This window comes from Callionymus lyra, chromosome 14, assembly GCF_982586985.1.
Source record: "Callionymus lyra chromosome 14, fCalLyr1.hap1.1, whole genome shotgun sequence".
NCBI lineage: Eukaryota > Metazoa > Chordata > Actinopteri > Syngnathiformes > Callionymidae > Callionymus > Callionymus lyra.
In genome coordinates, this window is record NC_141831.1 from 2,417,185 (window position 1) to 2,439,867 (window position 22,683).

General features: G+C 43.9%; 2 protein-coding genes across 8 annotated transcripts in view; one reads left to right on the forward strand and one right to left on the reverse strand.

Annotated features, from left to right (window-relative positions):
* The first annotated feature begins 5,905 nt into the window (after positions 1-5,905).
* rab24 (RAB24, member RAS oncogene family) lies at positions 5,906-12,791 on the forward strand. Of its 2 annotated transcripts, none has more exons than XM_087807962.1 (9): positions 5,906-5,964; positions 7,937-8,054; positions 8,336-8,404; positions 9,807-9,885; positions 9,946-10,013; positions 10,065-10,164; positions 10,249-10,299; positions 10,367-10,426; positions 12,343-12,791. In XM_087807962.1, the coding sequence occupies exons 2-9, from the start codon at positions 7,938-7,940 to the stop codon at positions 12,408-12,410; spliced, it is 612 nt and encodes a 203-aa protein (XP_087664088.1). In that variant the 5' UTR covers positions 5,906-5,964; position 7,937; the 3' UTR covers positions 12,411-12,791. The 2 variants fall into 2 exon arrangements, with proteins under 2 accessions (XP_087664088.1, XP_087664086.1); XM_087807960.1 differs by lacking the exon at positions 5,906-5,964 and adding an exon at positions 6,259-6,589.
* A 1,182-nt stretch (positions 12,792-13,973) lies between these two features.
* The window catches only part of nsd1b (nuclear receptor binding SET domain protein 1b), a 46,607-nt gene continuing 37,897 nt past the window's right edge, over positions 13,974-22,683 (reverse strand). For all 6 annotated transcript variants that reach the window (XM_087806727.1, XM_087806726.1, XM_087806725.1 and 3 more), the window contains exons 24-27: positions 21,054-21,195; positions 20,715-20,821; positions 16,237-16,435; positions 13,974-16,180 (exon numbers count right to left, since the gene is read on the reverse strand). In XM_087806727.1, coding sequence (XP_087662853.1) covers positions 15,624-16,180; positions 16,237-16,435; positions 20,715-20,821; positions 21,054-21,195 — 1,005 coding nt within the window. In that variant the 3' untranslated portion in view covers positions 13,974-15,623. The remainder of the gene's footprint in view (positions 16,181-16,236; positions 16,436-20,714; positions 20,822-21,053; positions 21,196-22,683) is intronic.

A 22,683-nucleotide genomic window follows, 5' to 3' on the forward strand; every position in this document is an offset into this window, starting at 1 on the left:
GCCTCCAACATCCTGAACCCTTGCTCACCTGTTCCTCACCTGTTCACCTGCCGTGAACCCTCTGACGCTTCAGGTCCTTGAACACAAACAGACTCAGGATCAGTTTCTACTCTCAGCTATACGTGAAGTGAACAAACACAAATGAGGATCAATAAAGACATTTGTTTACATCTCAGAGCATCTTGAAAAAACATTTTAATGACGAGACGATATTATAAAACCTCTGACCTCTGACCTCTGCTGCTCCTCTATCTTTGTTTCTTACTTTTTATTCATCTTTTTAACCTTCTTTAATCTTTTTACTTGAAACATGTCGTCATGTGCTCCGTCTGGATGATGAACCTTCATTTGGTTGAACTATGACAATAGATTCTGACTGTGATTCATTCAGTGCAGAAGGAGAAGAAATGATATAATTATGGTTCACATCATGTATTTTCACACACACACACACACACACATGTGTTTGTTGTACAACAAGAGATTCATCCATGTTCATAAATTCAGCTTTAACTTGGCAGATCGAGGTTAAACAACAGCATCAGAATAAGACGGATCTCTAAGAATCACGGTTACAATCAGTAAATCAGTGAAAGTGATGAAAAATATACGTAATCAGTGGAAAGATGTTCAACTATATTATGTTTTAAGATCCTCTTGAACAACCGTTGACGACAATGATTCCAGTGTAACAACTTGAAGTGACAAAACTATTGGTGTGCGACACTAAAATATGTTTGTGTTGATAAAAAGCACACGTTTAAAAAAGCGACATATTATCTGATCCAAACAAGGCGGAAACAGTCCAGTGAACGTAGAAGATCACACGCCAGCATGAAGAAGTTGATGCAGAGTCGCTTGTCTTTGTTGGTCTTGAAACTTCTCTGACGTCGAGCTCATCTAATCTCTGATAGAAAGAGATAAAAACAAACACTCGCGTGTCAACGCATCAGTGACGTGACGATGACAAACATCGCGGCAGTAATAATAGTAATAATAGTAATAATAATTATTATATCGTCAAACATTATGAATACATGAGAACAGCTTTCTAGTGGTGACTTTGACTGAGGCTTCATTTTTAACAAGTCATTTGTATTATATGGATTGATTCATGTCACTTTATTTGTTTTCAGCAGTTACTATGGTAACACGTTAGTGATGTATAAAATCTTTAGCTCCATCAACACTCTTATTATTTTAATTCCTATTCTTTCAAAAGTTATGCAGCTGTACACATAAAAGCTTATAGTTAAACATGTATGATTGACTTAAATCTATAAGTAAGATTGTGTTTCTATTCATTACTACTCAGTAACTACTTCAGTGAGTACATGTATGTTAATGTCATATTACAGTTTAGGAGATCGATCTCTCGTCAATTCATTGCTCTTTGACCCTCTTTTGTGAACCTGAGATAACTTGAGGGAAGTTACCTGTTACCAACTGAACATGGAATATAATCAGCAAAATTGTCTTTTTTTTCGGCTAAAACATTTGAACCAAGACGGTTGTTTATTTACCGAAGTTGTTTTATTTATTATAGTTAAATCGATCCATCTATTATGGTGTGTTAATATACATTAATGTGAGTGTGTTCTTGTACACACTGAATATGTCTGTTTGTATGTCTGCACACAGTAATTGTACTCTAGTTGGAATATTCTGTATTATTAAATCTACAACAATTTAATTTATTTAGAATAATCGAGGTTATACTAAAAGGCCACTAGATGGTAGTAATGTGTATAAAAAAATGAACCTTAATGAAAATGAATTAACTACGAGCGTTGATAAAACTTGATTTAAAAACGCTTCGAATTGATTTATATTGAATTTAAAACGCTTCAAATTAAGAAATATTGAATAATTGGAATTGCAGTTGGTGATGTGATCAGAAAGAGATTGAAAAGGAGATTATTGACCTTGTTTTCTGGAGAAAATATTTGAAAAAAGACATGATTGAGAAACAGAACCAGACTGAGGAGAAGAAAGAAGGAAAAAATGAAGAAAAAAAGTCAGAATAATATGTGACGTAAACTCATCGACTTCATCTCTACACAAAGAAAACTGGAGTCTTTTATTGGAGGTCAAAGGTTACACTTTATTGACACTGAAGAGGAAACAAGAGTCACAATGATTACAAACGAAGAAAGATTCATCCAAACACTCGTGGATCATGTTGACGCTCAGAGAGTCTCTGGCTGAACATCTGCTGGAGACACTTCCAACATCTGCACTTCCTCCACAGGTGCTGGGAGCTGCTCTCTGCTCCTCTGGACCACAACAACAACAACAACAACAACAACAACAACAACAACACATGTCATGAAGGTCACGACACTGAGCATCACAGACCGCACTAGATGGTGATCAACCTCTGGCTCTCCGAACACTACAAGGGTCTTAGATGTGAACACACAACGTTTGTCTTTCGTAATCACACACCAGAAGTCTCCGCTGTGTTCCAGAGAGATGTTAGTGATCAACAGGTTAATGTTGAAGAGAAAGATTCTGTCATCTTGTCCTTTATATACACGTGATGTTCTTCCTTCAGTTCTGTTTGTCTTCATGAACCAGTAGATCCTATCAGGCTGTTTCCAGTCACATCGTAGAGTCACGTTCTCTCCTCCAGTGAAGAACACCTCAGCAGGCGGGTCAGACTCAGGACACACATACAGGTAGTAGTAATCATCATCCTGACCACTGTGATCACAGGTGTATCTACCTGTGTGGTTCAAGGTCAGTAATGGAAACATCAGAGTGTAGTTGTTAATCTCTTCATCTTTCATCACTGAATAAATCTTCCACACATGTGGTTTGTTTCCAGTGACGTCAGAGCAGTTCAGCTCCAGACTCTCTCCCACACACCTGTGAATGTAAGTTGATTGTACTTCAACATAAAACCGTCCCAGTCCTTCACAGCTCTGATGGTTCTTCTGCAGACAGTAATAATCGAACCAACCAGAACGTCCGTGAAACGTTACCAGAAGAGATGTTTTGTTCTTCACTTGCTGTATTTTGTTCACTGAAGATGTTTCATCATCGATTAAAGATAATTCAGTATTTCTTATTCTGTCGTTATAGGGACGTAAAGCCCACTGGACCCTCTGGTTTGGTCCCACACCCTCACAGTTCAGCTCCAGTGTCTGTCCAACATAAGGGAACAAGGACTGATATCTCATCTTCCGTCTGCCACAAACCAGGAGAGTGAAGTTCTTCTCGTGCGTCACGTTGTTCTGGGTCCAGCACTGAGCTTGGTACTGACCCGAGTGTGAGACCTTCAGAGGGAATATTCTATAAGAAGCTTCTGTCTGCAGACTGGAGTCATGATACCATGAAGAGTTCCACAGAAGTTTCTTCTCCTCACCGATCCATCTTGAGAACAAGCAGACAGCATCAGCTGGTTTGTTCAGGATGAAGCGATGAGATGTTCCTTCTTCCTTGAGGATCTCAGCGAGGATGTTGTTGGAGAAGAAGGTCAGCAGCAGCAGCATCAGTGCAGCCATGTCTTCGTCTGTGAGTGAGAGTCGCCTCTGCAGCGACTTCATGACGTCAATCTCTTCACCATCAGCAGCTTCTCGCCTACGATTGGTGGAACCAGACGATAACAGGATGTTCTACGTCTACTTCCTGTTGGCTTTATCAGATGTGAAGCAACAACGTGTGTGAACTCACATGATTGACACTATTTTAATGCAATAAAAACACAATTCATTCAATTTACTTTTTCACTTTTATCAGTTAATTTTCTCAAAACCTGACACTTTTAAAAACATTAACATAACATTAACATAGTTTAAAGTCAAATAACAGCATAAAAGTCCTGTTTTTTTTTTTAACTCCTTTTAAAAAAGACAAGTCGTCTCCGAAACAAACCAAAGTGAATCAAGACGAGTGAGAGTAAAAAGATCAAAGTTCAATTTGACAAAAGTGACTCACTATGAGCTGCTGTTTAGCTTAGCAATCTATTCGCTCCGAGATAAAGTGACGTCAGTGGAAACTACATGAACTTTTCATTATATGTCAGTTTTCACGCCATTTGCGTCACTTTTGCTTCCTCGTCCACCGTCAACGCTTGATGAGCTCCACAGCTTCACTCTGATAGTGAGCTCCACAGCTTCACTCTGATGGTGAGCTCCACAGCTTCACTCTGATAGTGAGCTCCACAGCTTCACTCTGATGGTGAGCTCCACAGCTTCACTCTGATAGTGAGCTCCACAGCTTCACTCTGATGGTGAGCTCCACAGCTTCACTCTGATGGTGAGCTCCACAGCTTCACTATGATAGTGAGCTCCACAGCTTCACTCTGATAGTGAGCTCCACAGCTTCTCTCTGATAGTGAGCTCCACAGCTTCACTCTGATGGTGAGCTCCACAGCTTCACTCTGATGGTGAGCTCCACAGCTTCACTCTGATAGTGAGCTCCACAGCTTCACTCTGATGGTGAGCTCCACAGCTTCACTCTGATGGTGAGCTCCACAGCTTCACTCTGATAGTGAGCTCCACAGCTTCACTCTGATGGTGAGCTCCACAGCTTCTCTCTGATAGTGAGCTCCACAGCTTCACTCTGATAGTGAGCTCCACAGCTTCACTCTGATAGTGAGCTCCACAGCTTCACTCTGATGGTGAGCTCCACAGCTTCTCTCTGATGGTGAGCTCCACAGCTTCACTCTGATAGTGAGCTCCACAGCTTCACTCTGATAGTGAGCTCCACAGCTTCACTCTGATAGTGAGCTCCACAGCTTCACTCTGATAGTGAGCTCCACAGCTGCACTATGATAGTGAGCTCCACAGCTTCACTCTGATGGTGAGCTCCACAGCTTCACTCTGATGGTGAGCTCCACAGCTTCACTCTGATAGTGAGCTCCACAGCTTCACTCTGATAGTGAGCTCCACAGCTTCACTCTGATAGTGAGCTCCACAGCTTCACTCTGATGGTGAGCTCCACAGCTTCTCTCTGATAGTGAGCTCCACAGCTTCACTCTGATAGTGAGCTCCACAGCTTCACTCTGATAGTGAGCTCCACAGCTTCACTCTGATAGTGAGCTCCACAGCTTCACTCTGATAGTGAGCTCCACAGCTGCACTATGATAGTGAGCTCCACAGCTTCACTCTGATGGTGAGCTCCACAGCTTCACTCTGATGGTGAGCTCCACAGCTTCACTCTGATGGTGAGCTCCACAGCTTCACTCTGATAGTGAGCTCCACAGCTTCACTCTGATAGTGAGCTCCAACACTACAAATGTGTTCAGGCCCCCCGACCCCTGATGATTAATGGAGACTTTGGAAAGATTTTTCAGAGTATTTCTCCTGAACTACAAACACCACTACAACAGTCAAGAAGGTCCAGCAGCGACTTGACTTTCTGAGGAGCCTCAGGAACATCAACCTGGAGGAGGCCGGTGATACCCCGATCCTGTACTGACAGACATGTCTATGGTTTATGCAGCAAGTATGATCCAGTAACTCGGTACTCGTTTGGTTCTGTCTGCCTGCACTGTTGTGATGAATTTAAAAGGCTTCGTATTTTTTACATTGAATTTTAAAGGCTTCAAAAAACGTTATATTGAATTAGAAATGCTTCGAATTGTTTTATATTGAATTTAAAATGCTACGAATTAAAAAAAATTGAATAATTGAAATTAAAATATAACAAATATTGATTAATTGAGATGAATTCAACCTTTTTAAATTCAACCATTCAATATTCTGATGACCTTGATTTACTTCCATATTTTAAAGACAAAAAAACATATATTCGCCTTTGTTGTTAAACTTTCACCTTCATCCTGTCATTTCAAGATCCTTTTCCTCAACATGGCCTCGATACTCACACAAGGAAACGACTTTGTAAGGAATTAAATCAAGGATTGACATCATTTATAATAAAAACAAAGTGTTTGGTTGCAGGTGAGACTCTTTAGGATGGAAGCTTCTACTGCTGACACGAGCGCGTGACGAGGTAACATACGTCACAGAAATTATTATTATTTTTTAAAGAAAAGTTCGCTTCAAAATAAAGTAAGTAATTGACAAAAGGCTGGAAACGCACTCTGGCTCAGTAACGTGTCATATTCCTGGCCCTGATGAATGACACATGATAAAAAAATAAAATAAATTAAAGATTAAATTAAAACAGAGTCAATACATTCATCTTTAAATAAAAAAAAAAGCATTTTAAATTAATGTATGTATTTATTTACCTGCCCCGGCGCCTGGTAACAGCCACCGTGACTTCCGGTGGGTGTCACTGTCAAATCACTCCCGTTCACTCGCACACAGATTTAGTTCCGACCCAAATAAACAGAGCTCGGATCCACACCCAGAAATATTCTGGTTCTTTCCATGGTTTGGTAATAATCGCAGGAAAGTCCTCGTCGAGTCTTCCTTCCGTTCCGAGGAGACACCGTTCAGAACCGAAGCTGTTTGCGTTGCGCAACCGTGCAGCCAGTGTGGCGTCAACATGAGCGACTGGACTTCTTGACGGTAGAACCGGTTCTTTCGAGGCGAGTCCAGACATTGTTGTGGTTCTTTATGGACGAACTCAACCTCTGGAACTGATCTGTCGCGTCGAGTTTACCTGCCAGGTGAGTCTGGACCCTTGACTGCTGCGTGGAAGTGAGCTAACGCGGCGGCAGCTAAGCTAACAAATGACCACAAACCTCTGGATTCTTTAGAGAAACTTTGAATTTGAAACTAAACCTGAAAAAATGATGTTTTCCTCAACAGTTCGTGGTGAAATGTTCATAGTTTGATGTTGGTCTTAAATATGTCTGGTTTATAAACTATTATCAGTTGACTTTTGTTATTTATGTTTATTACTTCTAGTCTCAATAACCGTCAGAATATTTACTCTTTTCTCAAACATGGCATTTTAACAACGTTCTCTGAAATGAGGTCAATATGTCTTTTGTCTTTTAAAAGTCACGTATTTAAACATGACGTCACTGTAGTTCTTCTCCTATTTTAAACTTGATTTTTAGTGTAATTTACAAAAGATTTTACTGCATTGATTTGTCAAATGTTTTATCATGAAGTTCATATAATCTGTGGTTTAAAAAGTCCCTGATGAACCAACACTTCCCGTCATCACACGTGAGAAGAGGAAGTTCATCGAGTCCAGCGACCGTTTGATGGAGTCTTTTATCTGTCCTTCATCTGTCCTTCATCTGTCCATCATCTGTCCTTCATCTGTCCTTCATCTGTCCTTCATCTGTCCTTCATCTGTCCGTCATCTGTCCGTCATCTGTCCTTCATCTGTCCTTCATCTGTCCTTCATCTGTCCATCATCTGTCCTTCATCTGTCCTTCATCTGTCCATCATCTGTCCTTCATCTGTCCTTCATCTGTCCGTCATCTGTCCGTCATCTGTCCTTCATCTGTCCTTCATCTGTCCTTCATCTGTCCGTCATCTGTCCGTCATCTGTCCGTCATCTGTCCTTCATCTGTCCTTCATCTGTCCGTCATCTGTCCTTCATCTGTCCGTCATCTGTCCTTCATCTGTCCTTCATCTGTCCTACATCTGTCCTTCATCTGTCCGTCATCTGTCCATCATCTGTCCTTCCTCTGTCCTTCATCTGTCCTTCATCTGTCCTTCATCTGTCCATCATCTGTCCTTCATCTGTCCTTCATCTGTCCTTCATCTGTCCATCATCTGTCCTTCATCTGTCCTTCATCTGTCCTTCATCTGTCCTTCATCTGTCCTTCATCTGTCCATCATCTGTCCATCATCTGTCCTTCATCTGTCCTTCATCTGTCCTTCATCTGTCCGTCATCTGTCCGTCATCTGTCCTTCATCTGTCCGTCATCTGTCCGTCATCTGTCCGTCATCTGTCCTTCATCTGTCCGTCATCTGTCCTTCATCTGTCCGTCATCTGTCCTTCATCTGTCTGTCACAACAGCAGTTTGATGGAGTCCTTCATCTGTCCGTCACAGGATGACCGCCATGCGTGTGGACGCTAAAGTGGTGATGCTGGGGAAGGAGAGCGTCGGAAAGACCAGCCTGGTGGAGAGATACGTGCACCAGCGCTTCCTGGTGGGACCGTACCAGAACGTGAGTCTGCGTCCCGTCAATCAATCCATCCATCCGTCAATCAAATATGAGTCGACAGACGCCGCACGTGTGAAACTTCCTCTCGTGTTCTGACGGTTGAAGTTAGAGATGAAGGTTCACAGGTTCAAGGCCGAGTGAATGAGGAGAAGGTTCGGAGCAGAACAAGAGAACGTCTGTATCGTGTAGACATGTCTTCACCCTCCAATGTTCTGCTGCGTCACATGACCTGTCGCGCTCACATGTCAGGATCCACGTGATCGTGAACTTCTTTCTCCTCCCAGACCATCGGAGCAGCGTTTGTCGCCAAACCCATCCAGGTTGGAGACAAAGTCATCACCCTGGGATTGTGGGTAAGTGAAGGAACGTGAGGATGATGGATGGATGGGTGGGTGGATGGATGGATGGATGGATGTAGTGGTGGGTGGGTGGATAGAGGGCTGGATGGATGGATGGATGGATGGATGGATTGGTGGGTGGATAGAGGGGTGGATGGATGGATGGATGTAGTGGTGGGTGGGTGGATAGAGGCCTGTATGGATGGAGGGGTGGATGGATGGATGGATGGATGGATGTAGTGGTGGGTGGATAGAGGGCTGGATGGAACGATAGAGGGGTGGGTGGATGGATGGATGGATGGATGGATGGATAGAGGGGTGGATGGATGGATGGATGGATGGATTGGGGGTGGGTGGATGGATGGATGGATGGATGGATGGATGGATGGATGGATGGATGGATGGATTGGTGGGTGGGTGAATAGAGGGGTGGATGGATGGATGGATGGATGGATGGATGGATGGATGGATGTAGTGGTGGGTGGGTGGATAGAGGGGTGGATGGATGGATGGGTGGATGGATGTAGTGGTGGGTGGGTGGATAGAGGGCTGGATGGATGGATGGATGGATGGATAGAGGGGTGGATGGATGGATGGATAGAGGGGTGGATGGGTGGATGGATGTAGTGGTGGGTGGGTGGATAGAGGGCTGGATGGATGGATGGATGGATGGATGGATGGATGGATGGATAGAGGGGTGTATGGATGGATGGATGGATGGATGTAGTGGTGGGTGGATAGAGGGCTGGATGGAATGATAGAGGGGTGGGTGGATGGATGATGGGTTGATAGAGGGGTGGATGGATGGATGGATGGATGGATGTAGTGGTGGCTGGATGGATGGATGGATGGATAGAGGGATGGATGGATGGATGGAGGGGTGGATGGATGGATGGAGGGGTGGATGGATGGATAGAGGGGTGGATGGATGGATGGATGGATAGAGGGAGGGATGGATGGATGGATGGATAGAGGGATGGATGGATGGATGGATGGATAGAGGGAGGGATGGATGGATGGATCTAGAACGGCGCAGATGTTCTTCATTCCAACTATGAAACTATCACATGACGTTTGTTTACGTCAATAAAAACCAAATCTTCACTGAAAGACCATTCAGTCTCTTAATGTCGCTTTATTGTCACTCAAACATTTATCCTTTGTGTCGTCTCAGGGTCAAGGTGACCCGGAGGCCTGAAAACAAATATGTTTGTGGTATCCCTTGTGTCCCTGGAGGCCTCCGGGTCACCTTGACCCTGAGACGACACGAGGGTTAAGTTTATCCACCTTCGTTTTTGTCTCATCACCCCCTGCAGGCCCGGTGTGTGTACTACATCACTTTGTTCATTTCTGAGCCTTTTTCAAAGATGTAGCTCTACTTTGCCTTCCTTGTGAAACGAGCTCGTCTTCTGCTCAGGACACCGCCGGCTCCGAACGCTACGAGGCCATGAGCAGGATCTACTACAGAGGAGCGCGAGCTGCCATCGTGTGCTACGGTAAACTGGCCTCCCTGTCCACCAGAGGGAGCTGTGGGTCTCATTGCTCTTTTGACGCAGACTTGACGGACAGCAGCAGCTTCCAGAGAGCTCGCTTCTGGGTGAAGGAGCTGCAGAACTGTGAGGAGGTGAGACACGTTCCTCTCCTCCGTGTCTCCTTCTCACCTCTCCGTCCACAGCACTGTCGGATCTACCTGTGCGGCACCAAGAACGACCTGATCCAGGCCGACCGAGGGCTTCGCCAGATCGACTTCCACGACGCCACGGACTTCGCCGAAGGTCAGTGTGAAGGTCGAGACACTTCCTGGTCGGTTGGTCACGTGACCTGAGGGGTGTGTGTGTGTGTGTGTGTGTGTGCGGCAGAGATCGGAGCGCAGCACTTCGAGACCTCCAGTAAAACGGGAAACAACGTTGGTGAGTCACAGAGTCCCAGCTCCCCGGGGCAACATCCCCCCTGACCGCCGTGTCCTCACTGTTGCAGACGAGCTGTTCCAGAAAGTCGCCGAAGATTACAACAGCGCCGCCTTCCAGTTCATGACGGGTGAGTCGCTCTCACCCGAGTTTTAACCAGACCCGTGACCCGTGACTCGTGACCTGTGACCCGTGACTCGTGACCCGTGACTCGTGACCCGTGACTCGTGACTCGTGACCCGTGACTCGGATACGATTCTTTTTGAGAATCAAACCATTGAATCATTTCTTCGACACAAATTTAACTCATAGTTTCTCTTTAAATTCTTTAGTCTTTAAACATTTAGTTTATTTATTCTGTTTTCCTAAATGAAAGTCTGAAGTATTCTTTATATAATATTATAGTTGTTTACAAATGTATTTTAATGTATGATTCAAGTATTTGTTTTTAATATAAATATTTATCTTTAAATATTCAACATTTTCTCTCTCGATACATTTTTGCCGAGTCGTTGATTTATTGCAATGGTGACATTTTATAAGAAAAAGAAATCATTGCTAATAAATAAAGAATAAAACATTAACATTTTCATTCAAAGGTTAATATGAACGTAGTTCACTTTATAAACACTTATTAACCAAAGACTTGTTCACGTGTAATAACAGGACATTAGTTACTCATCGTTTTAAACGACCTTTATTAGACTTTATTCTACACACAGATAAATACAGAAGTAACGAGAGAGAGTAGAAATGTGTGAATGTTGACCCTGCTGTGGAAGTAGAAGTTAAAGTAGAAGTGGAATTAGTGAAAATATAAGTAGTAGTGGAAGTAGTAGTGGAATTAGTAGTATTAGTAGTAGAAGTATTAGTGGAAGTAGAAATTAAAGTAGAAGTGGAATTAGTGAAAATATAAGTAGTAGTGGAAGTAGAAGTAGTAGTAGTATTAGTAGTGGAATTAGTAGTATTAGTATTAGTGGAAGTAGAAGTAGTAGTAGTATTAGTAGTGGAATTAGTAGTAGTAGTATTAGTAGTAGAAGTATTAGTGGAAGTAGAAGTTAAAGTAGAAGTGGAATTAGTGAAAATATAAGTAGTAGTGGAAGTAGAAGTAGTAGTAGTATTAGTAGTGGAATTATTAGTATTAGTGGAAGTAGAAGTTTAAGTATAAGTGGAATTAGTAAAAATATAAGTAGTAGTGGAAGTAGAAGTAGTAGTAGAAGTATTAGTGGAAGTAGAAGTTAAAGTATAAGTGGAATTAGTGAAAATATAAGTAGTAGTGGAAGTAGAAGTAGTAGTAGAAGTATTAGTGGAAGTAGAAGTTGAAGTATATGTGGAATTAGTAAAAATATAAGTAGTAGTGGAAGTAGAAGTAGTAGTAGAAGTATTAGTGGAAGTAGAAGTTAAAGTATAAGTGGAATTAGTGAAAATATAAGTAGTAGTGGAAGTAGAAGTAGTAGTAGTATTAGTAGTAGAAGTATTAGTGGAAGTAGAAGTTAAAGTAGAAGTGGAATTAGTGAAAATATAAGTAGTAGTGGAAGTAGAAGTAGTAGTAAAAATAGAAGTTGTAGAAAAGTAAAATGAGTAGTAAAAGTACAAGTAGTAGGTCAAAGTGGAAGGAGTTGAAACATGAGTTAAAGATTTTCCCCATTGAAATGAATGGGGTAGAAAAAGAGGAATAACAGAGAGTGGAAGAGATAAAAGAAAGATAGAACATCGCCAGTATTTCGGATAAAAGTTTGAACGGTTAAAATTCGTGGGAGGAGAAGCGGCACAAAGTTTACGTCGGAAGAAAACACGAGTGCTTCCCAGCATTCACACAATGACTGCTTCCCAGCATTCACACAACTAATACACATTTGTTTAATAACTGCAGTTTATCATTCGCTTAAAGAGATTTGTCAACATCAGTTTTAGAAAAAAAAACACCATTCAGCAAGTTGATGACCATCTGGATCCATAAACCTTTTGAAGGATTCATCGTGTTATCGCTGTGCGAACGAGTCTCTACCTGTAGATCCAGGTGTGTTGACCATGTGATCCCTGCAGAAGAGACGGGCGTGGACCTGGGTCAGAAGAAGGACTCGTACTTCTACTCCTGTTGTCATAACAACTGATCCCCTTGTGGACCTGAAGGTGGCGCTGCTGCTCTCCAAGCCTCCAAAGATCCCCCTCACGCCACGACAGGTGGCGCCCTCTACTGTCACGGAGGCCGTTTACATCTCCTTCACCTGGAAGTTCTGGTTCAAGGACGTTGAACTCGACTCACGACCCTCACCTGCATGAAGCGTGTCGAGGTGGTGATGCACTCGACCTCTGACCTCTACATGTTACGATTGTTCTCTGGTGTTTCTGTGAATGTCTGATGAGGATCAGCGACGAAGAATCTGATCCTCGACTATTTATTGCCTTTTATTGAGTTGCCATGACGACGCTTCATCGTCAGCAAAACTTTTTATAGTTTGTTGTTAAATTCATTAAAGTCTTCAAGTTGAAAAGTGTGTGTGTGTGTGTGTGTGAGTGTCGTCTATGTGTGTGTGTGTGTCGTCCTCGTGTGTGTGTGTGTGTGTGTCGTCTATGTGTGTGTGAGTGTCGTCTATGTGTGTGTGAGTGTCGTCCATGTGTGTGTGAGTGTCGTCCATGTGTGTGCGAGTGTCGTCTATGTGTGTGTGTGTCGTCTATGTGTGTGTGTGTCGTCCGTGTGTGTGTGAGAGTGTCGTCCATGTGTGTGTGAGTGTCGTCCATGTGTGTGTGAGTGTCGTCCATGTGTGTGTGAGTGTCGTCCATGTGTGTGTGAACGTCGTACATGTGTGTGTGTGTGTGTGAACGTCGTCCATGTGTGTGTGAGTGAGTGTCGTCTGTGTGTGTGTGTGTGTGTGTGAACGTCGTCCATGTGTGTGTGGGTGTCGTCCGTGTGTGTGTGTTGTCTGTGAGCGTCGTCCGTGTGTGTTTGTGTGTGTCGTCCGTGTGTGTGTGTGTGTGTGAGTGTCGTCCATGTGTGTGTAGTCTGTGTGAGTGTGTGTGTAGTCTATGTGTGTGTGAGTGTCGTCCGCGTGTGTGTAGTCCATGTCAGTGTGATGTTTACATGTGTGTGTCATCAATGTTTGTGTGTTGTTTACATGTCTGTATATGTGTTTTTTTTTTACATGTGTGTATGAGTGTGTCGTCAATGGGTGCGTGTTTACATGTGTGTCATCAATGTTTGTGTGTTGTTTACATGTGTGTATGTCGTCTGTGTGTGTGTAGTCAACACATGTGTGATGTCCATGTGTCATCTTTTTCTGTGTGTGTTTCATCAATTTGTCGTGTGTGTATTATCTGTGTGTTTGTTATCCATGTGTCGACTATGTCTGTGTGTGTCATCTATGTGTCGTGTGTTTTATCTATGTGTGTGTGTTTTCTTTCATCTTTTCATGTGTGGTCTGTGTGTGCGTGTGTGTGTTGTCATTATCAAGAGAGTTTTGTGAAACCAATCTCCACGACCCTGGAGAGCTGGGAACAAGCAGAACATGCCATCTGAGAAACCCTTGATGTTCCTGAGCCAGAGTGATCTTCACGTGTTTCCAGCTAGAAAAACAAAGAAACTTCTTCTGAGATGAAAGCTCTGCTCCGACGCTCCGGCTCTCACTCTGGCGCAGGAACACGTCAGAGCTCTGAGTGAAAGAAGACAAGAGAACACGTTCTTCTCGTACGTTTGTATTTTTGCTTCCACGCGTCTCACAACAGACATTATTTACACTGGAATGAAACTGTTGCTTCTGTAAGAAAGAGTTTGGGGGGAACTTGAAGAAACAAATGAGTGACCATAGGGGGCGCTAACCAGAGCCGTAGTATCAAAACCTCACACACACAATATTTACATCAAGATCACATCTTGGAGCTGCTGCAGCTACACAAACACATTTGACACAATCAGAGTTTATAGACGACGAGTCCTTCAAACGACCTTGAGTTCAAACCAACGACTCGTGGTGTCGCGACACAAACATGAACCGACAACATCGACACAAATGTTTGCTCAACACTTCAGATTCAAACCCACAACTCTATTAGCAGCTTTAGCATTAGCATTAGCATTAGCTTGAACGTTCTTCCCGTCGGATTCGTACGATTTAACGCTCGAATCGTCACATTTTCATCCGTTTGTGTCGAGAGTCGTCGTCATGGAAACATTCAAGTCATGTGACGACACATTGTTGGTATAAACAATAAATAATAAAACCGATCGAGGATCAATTTCGTTGCTACATTTGAGCGACGTCGTGACTCCGCCTCCGCACGTGACCTTTGAACCAGGAAGTGAAAACCTTATTATATTTGTTTATTCACAGTCTTTTAAAAAAACAAACAAATATCTGTGGCTTTAGTGTTTCTGTATTTACAGTTAAATGAGGCGATAAATATCTGATCATAAATACTCGACTACTCTGGTCTGGAAAGTGCGACGCGTCGACACGGACGGCAACGCTTCGCTCGCGGTGCGTTCAAGTGCAGTTCGGGAAGATGGAGCTGAAAGCCAACCTATGAGGAGTCAATAAATATTGTGGATGAAAAGACGACGTTTGAACGTTAATAAATATTTAAAGGACACTTTTGAAGAAACAAAGTCATAACATTAAAGATCAAGAAAACTATTAAAAATATGGTTTAAAATCTTTTTTTTCTTTTTAGCTCTTTTGATTGACAGAGACTCTCGTGCTGTTGCCGTCCGTGTGAACTTAAGGAATCTCTCCGGTGTGTAACTGGAGTGTGTGTGTGTGTGTGTGAGTGTGTGAGTGAGTCTGAGTAAGTTTGTGTGCGTATGAATTTTTATGTGTATGTGTGTGTGAATGTATGTTAATGAGTGTGTGTGTATGAGTGTGTGTATGTGTGTTAAAGAGAGTGTGTGTATGAGTGGGTGTGTATGTGTTTGAGTGTGAGTGTGTTAATGTGAGTGTGTGTGTGAGTGGGTGTATGTGTGTGTTTGTGTGTATGTGTATGAGTGGGTGTGTATGTGTTTAAATGCGTGTTATTGTGTGTGTGTACGTGTGTTAATGAGTGTGTGTGAGTGTGTTTGTGAGTGTGTGTGTGTGTGTGTATGTGTGTTATTGTGTGTATGTGTTCATGAGTGTGTGTGTGTTAATGTGAGCGTATGTGTCTTAATGTGTGTGTGTGTGTGTATGAGTGGGTGTGTATGTGTGTTAATGTGAGCGTATGTGTGTTAATGTGTGTGTGTGTGTGTATGAGTGGGTGTGTGTATGTGTGTTATTGTGTGTGTGACCATGTCACCTGCCAGCACCAGTAAGTTCAACCTGAAGAACTGCTGACTCAGGTTCTTTGAGAGTGATGTGTCACTCTTCTTCTTCTTCTTCCTCTTCTTCCTCTTCTTCCTCCTCCTCCTCCTCATCATCTTCGTCTTCATCCTTGAATTCAAAGTACTCCAGCTCGTCATCGGACCTGTCCTCCAGCAGCTCCTCGTCCTCCTCCAGCAGCTCCTCCACGTCCCTGTCGTCCTCGTAGGAGCTGATGGGCGAGTACTGAGGGAGGGCGAACATGTCGGGCGAGTCCGGCGGGGGGGCCACGGGGATCGTGATGGGGACGGAAAACGAAGCCGAGTCGGGAGCCTCCGGCGCCCTCTTGGGGGCGGGGCCGGCGGGCGGCAGGACGGCCATGCCCAGCCCGGACGTCAACGTTCTGGGCTCCGGCACGAACTCCCGGATCTCGCCCGGCTCCAGCGGGTCGGGGCCGCAGGGGTCGTGCTCGCTGCAGCACAGCGTCCCGTCCAGCTTGGACGCGAACAGGACGCCGTCGCGGTGCTTGTTGCAGCAGGACGTGGGACACATCTGGCAGAAGGACGAGGCTTCTTTCCCGCAGACGTCGCACTGATGCCACGGACACTCCCAGCGACCTGAGGACACAGCAGAGGTCAGCGCCGGCCCGGAGCTGCTCGCCCGCGGGACGCACCTGCCGGACGCTTGGTCAGGTTCAGGCAGTCGGCGTGGTAGACTTTAGGGCAGCCGGGCTTCTTGCACGAGACCATCTGTCCGCCGTCGCCGCAGCTGAAGCAGTCGTCCTCGCGCTCCTTCGTCACCACGACCTTCTTCCTGCGGCGCCGACCGCCTCGCCTCAGCTTACGGTTCTTGTCGTCGGACGGCGGGTTGTTCTGGGTCAGAAGCAAGTTTGCTTGAGATTAGCTCGACACGAATTTACGATCGTGCCGAGTCATGACGTCAACATTTAAGATCGTGCCGAGTCATGACGTCGACATTTAAGATCGTGCCGAGTCATGATGTCGACATTTAAGATCGTGCCGAGTCATGACGTCAACATTTACGATCGTGCCGAGTCATGATGTCGACATTTACGATCGTGCCGAGTCATGATGTCGACATTTACGATCGTGCCGAGTCATGACGTCAACATTTACGATCGTGCCGAGTCATGATGTCGACATTTACGATCGTGCCGAGTCATGACGTCAACATTTACGATCGTGCCGAGTCATGATGTCAACATTTAAGATCGTGCCGAGTCATGATGTCGACATTTACGATCGCGCCGAGTCATGACGTCAACATTTACGATCGTGCCGAGTCATGACGTCAACATTTAAGATCGTGCCGAGTCATGATGTCAACATTTAAGATTGTGCCGAGTCATGATGTCGACATTTACGATCGTGCCGAGTCATGATGTCAACATTTAAGATCGTGCCGAGTCATGACGTCAACATTTACGATCGTGCCGAGTCATGACGTCAACATTTAAGATCGTGCCGAGTCATGATGTCAACATTTACGATCGTGTCGAGTCATGATGTCAACATTTAAGATCGTGCCGAGTCATGACGTCAACATTTAAGATCGTGCCGAGTCATGATGTCAACATTTACGATCGTGTCGAGTCATGATGTCAACATTTAAGATCGTGCCGAGTCATGACGTCAACATTTACGATCGTGCCGAGTCATGACGTCAACATTTAAGATCGTGCCGAGTCATGATGTCAACATTTACGATCGTGTCGAGTCATGATGTCAACATTTAAGATCGTGCCGAGTCATGATGTCGACATTGACGATCGTGCCGAGTCATGACGTCAACATTTACGATCGTGCCGAGTCATGACGTCAACATTTAAGATCGTGCCGAGTCATGATGTCGACATTGACGATCGTGCCGAGTCATGACGTCAACATTTACGATCGTGCCGAGTCATGACGTCAACATTTAAGATCGTGCCGAGTCATGATGTCAACATTTAAGATTGTGCCGAGTCATGATGTCGACATTTACGATCGTGCCGAGTCATGACGTCAACATTGACGATCGTGCCGAGTCATGACGTCAACATTTAAGATCGTGCCGAGTCATGATGTCAACATTTAAGATTGTGCCGAGTCATGATGTCGACATTTACGATCGTGTCGAGTCATGACGTCAACATTTAAGATCGTGCCGAGTCATGACGTCAACATTTAAGATCGTGCCGAGTCATGATGTCAACATTTAGGATCGTGCCGAGTCATGATGTAAACATTTAAGATCGTGTCGAGTCATGACGTCAACATTTACGATCGTGCCGAGTCATGACGTCAACATTTAAGATCGTGCCGAGTCATGATGTCAACATTTACGATCGTGTCGAGTCATGATGTCGACATTTACGATCGTGCCGAGTCATGACGTCAACATTTACGATCGTGTCGAGTCATGATGTCAACATTTACGATCGTGCCGAGTCATGACGTCAACATTTACGATCGTGCCGAGTCATGACGTCAACATTTACGATCGTGCCGAGTCATGACGTCGACATTTACGATCGTGCCGAGTCATGATGTCAACATTTACGATCGTGCCGAGTCATGATGTCAACATTTACGATCGTGCCGAGTCATGACGTCAACATTTACGATGGTGCCGAGTCATGACTTCAACATTTTCATTGTGCCGAGTCATGATGTCGACATTTACGATCGTGCCGAGTCATGATGTCAACATTTACGATCGTGTCGAGTCATGATGTCGACATTTACGATCGTGCCGAGTCATGATGTCAACATATACGATCGTGCCGAGTCATGATGTCGACATTTACGATCGTGCCGAGTCATGATGTCAACATATACGATCGTGCCGAGTCATGATGTCGACATTTACGATCGTGCCGAGTCATGATGTCGACATTTAAGATCGTGTCGAGTCATGACGTCAACATTTACGATCGTGCCGAGTCATGACGTCAACATTAATATTGTGCCGAGTCATGACTTCAACATTTACATTGTGCCGAGTCATGACGTCGACATTTACGATCGTGCCGAGTCATGACGTCAACATTTACGATCGTGCCGAATCATGATGTCAACATTAATATTGTGCCGAGTCATGACTTCAACATTTACATTGTGCCGAGTCATGACGTCGACATTTACGATCGTGCCGAGTCATGACGTCGACATTTACGATCGTGCCGAATCATGATGTCAACATTAATATTGTGCCGAGTCATGACTTCAACATTTACATTGTGCCGAGTCATGATGTCAACATTTACATTGTGCCGAGTCATGATGTCAACATTTACGCTCGTGCCGAGTCATGATGTCAACATTTACGATCGTGCCGAGTCATGATGTCAACATTTACATCGTGCCGAGTCATGACGTCAACATTTACATTGTGCCGAGTCATGACGTCAACATTTACATTGTGCCGAGTCATGATGTCAACATTTACATTGTGCCGAGTCATGACGTCAACATTTACGCTCGTGCCGAGTCATGATGTCAACATTTACGATCGTGCCGAGTCATGATGTCAACATTTACATCGTGCCGAGTCATGATGTCAACATTTACATCGTGCCGAGTCATGATGTCAACATTTACGATCATGCCGAGTCATGATGTCAACATTTACGATCGTGCCGAGTCATGATGTCAACATTTACGATCGTGCCGAGTCATGACGTCAACATTTACGATCGTGCCGAGTCATGACGTCAACATTTACGATCGTGCCGAGTCATGACGTCAACATTTACGATCGTGCCGAGTTATGACGTCAACATTTACGATCGTGCCGAGTCATGACGTCAACATTTACGATCGTGCCGAGTCATGACGTCAACATTTACGATCGTGCCGAGTCATGACGTCAACATTTACGATCGTGCCGAGTCATGACGTCAACATTTACGATCGTGCAGAGTCATGACATCAACATTTACGATCGTGCCGAGTCATGATGTCAACATTTACGATCGTGCCGAGTCATGACGTCAACATTTACGATCGTGCCGAGTCATGACGTCAACATTTACGATCGTGTCGAGTCATGACGTCAACATTTACGATCGTGCCGAGTCATGACGTCAACATTTAAGATCGTGTCGAGTCATGACGTCAACATTTACGATCGTGCCGAGTCATGATGTCAACATTTACGATCGTGTCGAGTCATGATGTCAACATTTTCATTGTGCCGAGTCATGATGTCAACATTTACGATCGTGCCGAGTCATGACTTCAACATTTACGATCGTGCCGAGTCATGACTTCAACATTTTCATTGTGCCGAGTCATGATGTCAACATTTATGATCGTGCCGAGTCATGACTTCAACATTTACGATCGTGCCGAGTCATGATGGCAACATTTTCATTGTGCCGAGTCATGATGTCAACATTTACGATCGTGCCGAGTCATGACTTCAACATTTACGATCGTGCCGAGTCATGACTTCAACATTTTCATTGTGCCGAGTCATGATGTCAACATTTATGATCGTGCCGAGTCATGATGTCAACATTTACGATCGTGCCGAGTCATGATGTCAACATTTTCATTGTGCCGAGTCATGCTGATGTTACAAGATTTAAAATTTTGAATAAACTTTAACTAAATAAATATTTATTGTTTGGAAATTATTTTAATTCAACAATTTGTTTATTGAAAGACTGAATTTTTTTTGTTGGTCACATGATCATCAGTTTGGATCAACGATCCAGTAGCTCTGAGCTCTGTTGGTTTTGTCTGGTGAGTCTATTATAACAACATTTATATTGAAATTAAAATACTATGAATTAAAATATATTGAATTTAAAACATTTATTTTTGAATAATAATATTAAACTGTGTTAATTTTTTTTAAATTCATTTAAAAAATATATATATTTAATGAAATTATTGTTTTAAATCAAAGTCAACCTTTTAAAAATGATTTACTTCAATTATTTTAAAACAATTGAAATCAATAATAACCAGAATATTATCAGGGTCAAAGGTCGGACGACACAATAAAATTCATCTCAGATAAAATGATCATTAAAATGGAAAACTTTTAAACTTCAGACTCAACATGTGATTGAGTAAAAATAAACATGGACGGATGACTCTAACGACCTTCATAGATCAAAGGTCAAAGGTCGACGCTCACCTTCGGTCTGACGCCCAAGAAGCCGCTACAGTTGGAGGCTCCACATTTACACACCGTCTTGCCGTTTCCCAAACACTCCAGGTTGTAGTTGAAGGTCAGCTCCGTTCCTGAAGGTCGAGCCAAGGTCATGATGTCATCAGGTCACATGACTCCAACACGTTTGATTGTGTTAACATAAAAACAACTTTATTGACGCTACACACTCACACAAACATGTTTGTGAAGGTGATTGGACCACAAGTTACAACATCAACCAATGGGACGCTTTCTTTGTCATAAGCTCCGCCCACTGAGTGGAGCACTGAGAGATTTGATTGGACGAGAGGATGGAGTTCAAACCTGCTGCGACGTCCACCAGCGCGAACAGTCCGACTCTGGTGTCTCCGCTCACCGTCCACTTCTGCGTCTCACAGTTGGGTTGACAGCAGTGGTTCATGAACCGGGCTTCGTTCCCCTTCGGCCCGGCGTCGATGATCCGGTCCTGGAGCCGCCAGAACACAACAATGTCATGACGTCAACATTTACGATCGTGCCGAGTCATGATGTCAACATTTACGATCGTGCCGAGTCATGATGTCAACATTTACGATCGTGCCGAGTCATGATGTCAACATTTACGATCGTGCCGAGTCATGATGTCAACATTTACGATCGTGCCGAGTCATGATGTCAACATTTAAGATCGTGCCGAGTCATGATGTCAACATTTAAGATCGTGCCGAGTCATGATGTCAACATTTATGATCGTGCCGAGTCATGATGTCAACATTTACGATCGTGCCGAGTCATGATGTCAACATTTAAGATCGTGCCGAGTCATGATGTCAACATTTACGATCGTGTCGAGTCATGATGTCGACATTTACGATCGTGCCGAGTCATGATGTCAACATTTAAGATCGTGCCGAGTCATGATGTCAACATTTACGATCGTGCCGAGTCATGATGTCAACATTTAAGATCGTGCCGAGTCATGATGTCAACATTTACGATCGTGCCGAGTCATGATGTCAACATTTACGATCGTGCCGAGTCATGATGTCAACATTTACGATCGTGCCGAGTCATGATGTCAACATTTACGATCGTGCCGAGTCATGATGTCAACATTTACGATCGTGCCGAGTCATGATGTCAACATTTAAGATCGTGCCGAGTCATGATGTCAACATTTAAGATCGTGCCGAGTCATGATGTCAACATTTATGATCGTGCCGAGTCATGATGTCAACATTTAAGATCGTGCCGAGTCATGATGTCAACATTTACGATCGTGCCGAGTCATGATGTCAACATTTACGATCGTGCCGAGTCATGACGTCAACATTTACGATCGTGCCGAGTCATGATGTCAACATTTACGATCGTGCCGAGTCATGATGTCAACATTTACGATCGTGCCGAGTCATGATGTCAACATTTAAGATCGTGCCGAGTCATGATGTCAACATTTATGATCGTGCCGAGTCATGATGTCAACATTTACGATCGTGCCGAGTCATGATGTCAACATTTAAGATCGTGCCGAGTCATGATGTCAACATTTACGATCGAGCCGAGTCATGACGTCAACATTTATGATCGTGCCGAGTCATGATGTCAACATTTAAGATCGTGCCGAGTCATGACGGCAACATTTAAGATCGTGCCGAGTCATGACGTCAACATTTACGATCGTGCCGAGTCATGATGTCAACATTTACGATCGTGCCGAGTCATGATGTCAACATTTACGATCGTGCCGAGTCATGATGTCAACATTTACGATCGTGCCGAGTCATGATGTCAACATTTACGATCGTGCCGAGTCATGATGTCAACATTTACGATCGTGCAGAGTCATGATGTCAACATTTATGATCGTGTCGAGTCATGACGGCAACATTTAAGATCGTGCCGAGTCATGACGGCAACATTTAAGATCGTGCCGAGTCATGATGTCAACATTTATGATCGTGCCGAGTCATGA